At 52.5% G+C, this 8,451-nt stretch overlaps 1 protein-coding gene across 1 annotated transcript; it reads left to right on the forward strand.

Annotated features, from left to right (window-relative positions):
- Nucleotides 1–672: 672 nt before the first annotated feature.
- On the forward strand, nucleotides 673–6,135 carry ETH_00014875 (zinc finger (C3HC4 type) / FHA domain-containing protein, putative; the record flags this gene model as incomplete). The annotated part of the gene is made up of 7 exons (XM_013376641.1): nucleotides 673–716; nucleotides 1,512–2,023; nucleotides 2,421–2,685; nucleotides 3,052–3,311; nucleotides 3,668–3,792; nucleotides 4,845–5,477; nucleotides 5,614–6,135. The coding sequence occupies 7 exons, from the start codon at nucleotides 673–675 to the stop codon at nucleotides 6,133–6,135; spliced, it is 2,361 nt and encodes a 786-aa protein (XP_013232095.1).
- Nucleotides 6,136–8,451: the final 2,316 nt, after the last annotated feature.

An 8,451-nucleotide genomic window follows, 5' to 3' on the forward strand; every position in this document is an offset into this window, starting at 1 on the left:
TGCTGCTGCTGCTGCTGCTTCAAATCCGCGCCAACTGCTGCACTTCGTCGCTTGCGGCGCCCCAATTACCGGCAGCAGCAGCAGCGGCAGCAGCAGCAGCAGGGCCGCAGCAGCAATTGCGGCAGCAGCAGTAGCAAGACTGCAGGAGCAGCAACAGAGGCACAGCAGCAGCAGATCTGCAGCAGCACAAGTGCAGCAGCAACCAAGCTGCAGCGGCAGTAACCAGAGACGGTAGGCAGCAGCAGTAGCCCCTACGGTAGCAGCAGCAGCAGCAGCAGCAGGGTGCTGCAGCTGGTGACAGATTAGATACAGAAAGAGTGAAAGTAGTAATAATTTGCTGCTGCGACGCCGCCGCTGCAGCAGCAGCAGCAGCAGCAGCCGCAGCAGCAAGAGCAGCTGCAGCAACGACGGCAGCAGCGGCAGCCGCAGCAGCAGCTGCTGCGTCACTTTTGCAGCAGCCTAAAGGAAAGGATGCTGTTGCTGCCGTGCGAGGGTTTAGGGTTTAGGGTTTAGGGTTTAGGGTTTAGGGTTTGGGGTTTGTGCGTGCAGGAGGGTAGTATTGGCGGGCGATGCCGGTGGCTGCTGCACGGCTTCCGACAGAGGAATCAACGAAAGAAAGGGTTTAGGGTTTAGGGTTTAGGGTTTAGGGTTTAGGGTTTAGGGTTTTTGAATATGTCTTCTCTCAACAGAAATGGAGGACAAGAGCCCTCTAGAGCGTGAGTCGTTATTTGCTGCTGCTGCTGAATTATTTTAATTTTAAAATTAAATTTGATTGAATTAATTAATTTAATTTAATTTAATTTAATTAATTTAATTTTGTTTATTTAATTCTATTTTTAACTGTTCTCATAATTTCCTTTTTGCATTTCATTTTGCTCCTTGCTGCTGCCGCATTTGCTGCTGCCGTGTCTCTTTGCTTCGTGCTGCTGGGTCTAGGGTTTAGGGTTTAGCGTTTAGGGTTTAGGGTTTAGGGTTTGGCTGCAGAAGCATAGATCCCAGAAATGAAGGACCGCAGCAAACGGATAGAGTGAAACAGATAATTGAAATGGAAATAAATAAGTAGAATAAATAAAATAAATAGTTAGAACAAGTTGCTGCTGCTGCTGCTGCTAGTTCCTGCTGCTACTTCGTGCTGCTGCTTGCTGCTGCAGCTCCCTGCTTGCTGCTTGCTAGTTGCTGCTTCAGCTCCTCAGTGCAGCTCGTTGTTTGCTGCTGCAGCTTGCTGCTTGAGTTTGCTGCCGCAGCTAGCTGCTGCAGCCCGTGGTTTGCTGCTGTTTTCAATTTGCTGCTGCTGCTGCTGCTGCAGCTGCAGCTATCCGTTTGCTGCAGTTAGTAATTAGAGCTGCAGCCTGCTGCTGCGGCGTGTCAGTTGCTGCTGCAGCTAGCCGCGCATGCGCCACGCCCGCCGCGGCGCCGCCGCCGCTGCTGCTGCTGCTGCAACCTTTGCTGCTGCTGCTGCTGCTGCAACCTTTGCTGCTGCTGCTGCTGCTGCTGCTGCTGCTGCGCTGCAGCTTGCGGATTGAAAGCACCACTTGGAGCCGGGACAGCCACGGGTTGTTTGACTACGAAGCTCGGCATGTAAATATAAAAAGGTTTTTGGTTTCAGCAGCAGCAAAACTTTACAGAAGAGGTCCCGAAGTTATTTGTTTGCCGGAAGCAGCTCCGCTTCCTGCTGCAGTTCCTGCAGCAGCAGCAGCAGCAGCAGCGCAGCAGCCCGCAGCTGCAGCAGCGGCGCAGCAGCAGCCCGCAGCTGTCGCGGGGGACGCCCTCTTTCCTGCTGCTGCTGCAGTGCCCCCCGCTGGAGCTGCTGCAGCAGCAGCTGCTGCTGCTGCGGCCGCCCAGCAGCCTGCTGCAGCAGCAGCTGCAGCGCCAAATGCCGATGGCGATAGGCCCCAAGCAGCAGATGCTGCAGCAGCAGCAGGAGCCCCGCCGGGAGACCAGCAGCAGCAGCAGCAGCAGCAGCAGCAGCAGGAGGCCCCTCCAACCACTGACTTCTTGCTCTCCATCCGATGCTCTCGTGACGGTTCGTCTAGATGCCATTTTGTTTTTAATTCAGTTTAATTTAATTCAATTCAATTTAATTAATTTGATTTAATTTAATTAATTTAATTAATTTAATTTAGTTCTTTTGTTTGATTGATTGTTTGCTGCTGCGTCTTTTCTTATATCTCCAACGCTGCTGCAGCTGTTACTCCTCGTGTTGCTGCTCGTGCTGCTGCTGTTGCTGCTGCTTCAGCTGCTGCTGCTGCTGCTGCTGCTGCAGCTGTATCGCCTGTCTGTGTGCATTAGAAAACGCGAGCAGCAAAAGGACAAAAGAACAAATACTAAATAAGAAACAGCAAAAAAGAAAGCAATTCACCGCCGCTGCTGCCGCTGCTGCTGCTGCTGCTGCTGCTGCTGCTGCTGCTGCTGCTGCTCAGGGCGCTTCGTGGTGATGCCGGCGGAGCGTTCGGGGCCCTCGGGTGTCTGTACACCGCAGAAGCTGTGGTCCATAGTGCGGGACGAAAATAACAACAAACACATTTTGCAAGAAAATGATATAATTAAACTTGGAAGATATAAATTAAAAGTGAAACAAATAGTGACGCAAACCCTCAAAAGAGAGGATTCCCAAAACCCTAATTCGGAGATTCCCCCGCTCAAGCTCGACGACGGAGAACCGCCCCTTTCCTTCGTCGCCTCCAAGTAAACCCAAAACCCTAAACCCTAAACCCTAAACCCTAACCCTAGACCCTAAACCCTGAGGGAACTTAGGAACGCTAGAGCTGAGAAACCCTAAACCCTAAACCCTGGCAAACCCGAGGTGGACGCTGGGAAACCCTAACGCCTAGGAAGCCCTCAACCGCAAACCCTAGAAACCCCTAAACCCTAAACCCTCGAGTGGCGTAAACCCTAGGTCCGAAACCCCAGAAAGCCGTAAACCCTAGAAACCGCAAACCCCAACCCCCAGCCGCAAACCCCAATTCGCAAGCCTGAAGCCGGAACTTGGGGCCAAAGGCGGCAAACCCTAAACCCTAAACCCTAAACCCTAAATTGGCGTGTTGCGCGCAGCGACATGCAGTGCCGGATTTGCCTGCTGGAGGGGAACCAAGAAGGGGACCCTTTGATATCTCCTTGCGACTGCAAAGGGTCAATTAGATTTGTTCATTTGAGTTGCATTAGACATTGGATTTCTGGAAGATTAAACATTCAGCAGCAGGAGCAGCAGCAGCAGCAGCAGCAGCAGCAGCAGCAAAAGCCCCTCTTCGTCAAACAGCTCCTCTGCGAACTCTGCAAGTTCCCCTACCCCGCGGCCATCAACTACAACAACGGCGAGTCTTTCACTTCTTTTTTATTTCTTTTTATTTCTTTTTTATTTCTTTTCTGTCTTTGTTTTCTTTTCTTTTATTTACTTATCTCCTTTTTTCCTTTTATTCCTCTTTGTCTTTTCTTTCTCCTCTTTTCTGGTGGTCCTTGTGGGCTTTTTTCGCTTTTTCTCGAGGGTTTAGGGTTTAGGGTTTAGGGTTTAGGGTTTAGCAGCGCGTGCGGCCGCAAACACCGCCCGACCCAGACCACCAGGGCTCCCGCGCGCTAGGGTTTAGGGTTTCGTGGCCAGCAGGCTCCAGCGTCCAGCCCTCAGGATTTAGGGTTTAGGGTTTAGGGTTTAGGGTTTAGGGTTTGGGTGCAGAACGCATTCAAGTGGTGACAGTGCCGCGGACAGAACCTCCTTTTTTGGTTTTAGAAAATATGGTGGGCTCTCATCAAAAGGGAATTCACGTCATCAGCATGAGTGCCAAAAAAGACCTCAAACTCGTAAACCCTAAACCCTAAACCCTAAACCCTAAACCCTAAACCCCAAACCCTAAACCCTAAACCCTAAACCCCAGCCCCCAAGCCGCGACCGCCTTCCCCGAACAACCCCTTCTCCCCCCTCCCCCGCCAACCCCCCCCCAAACCCCAAACCCCAAACCCCAAACCCCAAACCCCAAACCCTAAACCCTAAACCCTAAACCCTAAACCCTTGCGCGCAGGGCCGGGGGCACGAGTCGGACGTGCGGATTCCAGATGTTTCGATTTCGAGGTATCATGCAACAATAAGATTTGTAGAAGGGGTTTTTGTTTTGGAAGACAACAACAGCAAGTTCGGAACCCTCGTGTCGCTGCGCAAGGCCTTCGCCGTCGGAGACGCAGGCAAACCCTAAACCCTAAACCCTAAACCCTAAACCCTAAACCCTAAACCCTGGGCCGCGGAAGCCCCGCGCGACGCTCCTCCCGCGCCCCCGAAACCCCTCAACACCAAACCCTAAACCCTGAACCCTCGGGGGGTCAGGCGGGGCCTCCAACAGGAGGGACGGGGTGCTCCAAACCCTAAACCCTAAACCCTAAACCCTAGGAGCTCCGCGGGTTTCGCGTTTGAGGACCCCGGCGCATGGCGCGCTGGGGTCTTCGGGAACCCTCTTCCACACAAAGCAACTAAAACCACAATTCAGTGTTTATTTATTTTTTATTAATTAATTAATTAATTAATTAATTTATTTATTTATTTATTTGCTGCTGCAGTCACCGCCGTGCAAATTGGCCGCAGCGTCTTGAAGCTCTCGCTGAGCTCTTTTCCTGCGGGCGCGGCTGCGGTGGTGCAGATTTTTGATTCTTCAGTTCCGAGTTTTCGTGAGTTTGAATAATTAAATTAATTAATTAAATTAAATTAATTTAATTGAATTAATTAATTTAATTAAATCAAATCATTTATTTCGTTCTATTCCGCAACACCGCTTTCTCCCGACCCAGTCAACGCGTTTTGAGCAGGTCGCGCGAAGAAACAGGTTTTAGGGTTTAGGGTTTAGGGTTTAGGGTTTAGGGTTTAGGGTTTGGGGATTGGGGTTTGGCGCTTTGCTGCAGCCGAAGTTGGTGATCGCCCCAGTGGACAGCAGGGAACAGCAGATGCAGAGCAGCAGGACCAACAACAGCAACAGCAACAGCAGCAGCAACAGCAGCAGCAGCAGCAGCAACAGCAACAGCAGCAACAACAGCTGCAGCAGGAACAAGAGCGACAACAACAGCAACAGCAGCAGCAGCAACCGCAGCAGCAGCAGCAGCGAGAGCAGCAGCAGCAGCTACAGCAGCAGCTGCAGCAGCAGCAACAGCAGCAACAGCAGCAGCAACTACAACAGCAGCAGCCGCCGCAGCAGCAGCGCCAGCAGCAGCAGCAGCAACAGCAGCAGCAGCAGCAGGAAAGGGCGGAGCAAGAGGATGATGAGGAGACTCGGAGTAGCGAGCAGCGTGAGCTGCAGCAGCAGCGCTTCCAGCAGCAGCAGCAGCAGCAGCAGTTTGAGCAGCAGCTTTCTCAGCAGCGCCTGCAGCAGCAGCAGCAGCAGCAGGAAGAGGCAAGCATTGCGGTGCAGCAAGACCTGTTTAGCTTCGAGCAGCAGCCGCGGGATCTGCTGCAGCAGCAAATGCAAAGAGAAGCAGCAGCATGGATGCTGCAGCACTATGTACATGTGGGGCCCCACACCAGCAGCAGCTGCAGCAGACAAATGCCTAGTTAGTTGCTGCTTCTTTTGTAGCTTTAAATGAAATAAATAAATAAATAATAAATAATTAAAATAATAAAGGTCTCAGCTTGCTGGTGTTCAGGCAGCAGCAGCAGCAAGGCAAGACGGCGCCGGCAGCAGCAGCAGCAGCGGCAGCAGCAGCAGCAGCAGCCAGGCCTCGCGCTTTCCCCTCATTCCGTTTCCGTCAGAGGCAGCAGCAGCAAACGCAGCGGCAGCAGCAACAGCAGCAGCAACAGCAGCGTCGTTTCGCAGCCTAGGGGACCAGCAGCAGATGCAGCAGCAGCTGCAGCTGCAGCAACAGCAGCAGCAGCTGCAGCAACATGCATGCATTTCTTCTCTTGTCCATAATGGAGGCAGCGGCGGGGTCCGAGTCGATATGTTTGCTGCTGCTTCTCAAGCTGCTGCCGCTGCTGCTGCTGCTGCTGCTGCTGAGGGCGACCGGAAGAGCGCAGCAGCCGCTGCAGCAGCAGCAGCAGCAGCAGCACCTAGCGTCGCTGCAGCAGCAGCAGCAAACGTGTGGGGACAAAGAAGAGACAATGAAGAGATCGTTTGGAGAGAGACAGATATGGAAGTAGAAGCAGCAAGAAGCTCAAGGGGGATTTAAAGTGTCTCTTTTTGTCTCTTTTGTCTATTTTTATTGCTTCCCCTTTTTTTGTCTCCACTCCTGCTGCTGCTGCTGCTGCTGGCGCCCGCCCTGCTGCGCATCATCTTCTTCCAAAACTTACCCACAAGGTCTTGAGTTTTTCATTTGGTACCTCTACTCCCAGCAGCAGCAGCAGCAGCAGCAGCAGCTGCAGCAGCAGCAGCAGCAGCAGCGGGACAGAGGCAAAGGAGGAGAGGGCGAGGAAGCGCGGGGAGCAGCAGCAACAGCAGCACCTTGAAGAATAGCGGCAGCTGAAGCAGCAGCAGGAGCTGAAGCAGCAGCAGCGTCAGCAGCACTAGCAGCAAACAGCAGCAGCGCGTGAGCAACAGCAGCTGAAACAGCAGCAGCGTCAGCAGCAACAGTAGCTGACACAGCGGCAACGTCAGCGTCAGTAGCAGCTGAAGCGGCAGCAACGTCATCAGCAGCAGCGGCTGAAACAGCAGCAGCAGCAGCAGCAGCTGGAAGAGCAGCAGCAGCAGCGGCTGAAACAGCGGCAGCAGCGGTAGCTGAAACAACATGTGCAGCAGCTGAAACAGCAGCAGCGGTAGCAGCAGCTAAATTAGCGGCGGCAGCAGCTGAAACAGCGGCAGCAGCAGCAGCAGCCGAAACGGCAGCAGCAACAGCAGCAGCTGGAGCAGCAGCAAAGCAGCAGCAGCTGGAGCAGCAGCAGCTGGAGCAGCTGGAGCAGCAGCAGAAGCAGCAGCAGCAGCAGCTGGAGCAGCAGCAGCAGCAGCAAGAGCAGCAGCAGCAACAGCGGCAGCTGGAGCAGCAGCAGCAGCAGTAGCTGGAGCAGCAGCAGAAGCAGCAGCTGGAGCAGCAGCAGCAGCTGGAGCGGCAGCAGCAGCTGGAGCAGCAGCAGCAGCCGGAGCAGCAGCAGCAGCAGCAGCTGCTGCTGCTGGAGCAGCAGCAGCAGCAGGGTGTGTGTTGCTTCAGTGAGGGCCAGGATGGCGGAGTGTGGGTGTTTGTATGTGTGGAGTGTACATACACTGGAGAAGAATTTAAAATTGGATTTCGATTTATTTTTATTTTATAAAATAAAAAGCTGCTGCAGCAAACAGCAAAGTTGGCAGTAGAGAGAAGAACAATTTAGTTATTTGTGTCACTTGCTGCAGCAGCTGGGATCGAATTGGTTTGGGCGGGATCGGTGTGGGGTGTGGGATCGTCTTCGAGGCGATCCCGATCCCGGGATCGGTGTGGGGTGTGGGTCGATCCCGATCCCGGGATTTGTGGGGTCTTTGGACACGATCCCGATCCCCGGGGACTGGGATCGAGGCCGGAGACGATCCCGATCCCAGCTGCCAATTTGGGGGGCTGGGATCGTCTCCCTGGAGTCGGGGATCGCCTTTTTGGTCCCGATCCCGATCCCGATCCCGATCCCCGTTCTCTGTAGTGTACGTACACCCCAAGTAGCCCTTTTGGCCCAACTTGCCAAGCAGCCGTAGGCAGCAGCTTCCAGAAGAGACTTTTAATCCAATCCTCTTTTATTTACTCATTTGCTTCAGCAGCAGCAGCAGCAGCAGCAGCAGCAGCAGCAGAACGCGACTTCGCGAAACCCCACAGCCCCCAGCAGGTTCCCTACACGACGCTCTTCCGATCTCAAAAACTCTTCAGCCCTTTTGACTCCGCCGTCAGTCTTTTCCGACCAATCACTTCATTTGTTGATTATTTATTTATTTATTTATCTATTTATTTATATTTATTTATTTATATTTACTTATTTATATTTATTTATTTATTTATTTATTTTGTTTGAGACTTCGGCGCTAGGGCTTCCAGCCGGCAGAAATAAACGAAAGCGACCAGTTCTTGTCTCTTTGAAAAATGATAAATAAATAAATAGATGAAATAAATAAATAAATAAATAAGAGTAATAAATAAATAATAGAGATGCAGAAATAAATAAATAAATAAATAAGATACAGACATGGGAGCGGCTGAGAGCCGCTGGAGCTTTGAGGAAGTTTTGAAGAATGAAGGGGAATGCTGCTGCTGCATTGTTGCTGCTGCTGCTGCTTTGTTGCTGCTGCTGCTGCTGCTTCGCTGCTGCTGCAGCTCTTCTGTGCCAGCTGATCTGCTGCTGAGGTGCTGCTGCTGCCGCTGAGCTGCTGCTGCTGGCCTGCAGCAGCAGCAGCAGCAGCAGCAGCAGCTAGAGAAAGAGTTTGGCGAGTTCGTGAGAAATGCTGCTGGGAGTGAAAACCCCCAAATCCGAAAACAAAAGAGAAATAAATTCGGGTTTTGTGAAGTCCAAGTTGTCCAGCGAGTCCCTAAACCCTAAAC

The sequence above is a fragment of the Eimeria tenella genome, genomic scaffold (assembly GCF_000499545.2).
Source record: "Eimeria tenella Houghton genomic scaffold, Eth_scaff38, whole genome shotgun sequence".
NCBI classification, from domain to species: domain Eukaryota; phylum Apicomplexa; class Conoidasida; order Eucoccidiorida; family Eimeriidae; genus Eimeria; species Eimeria tenella.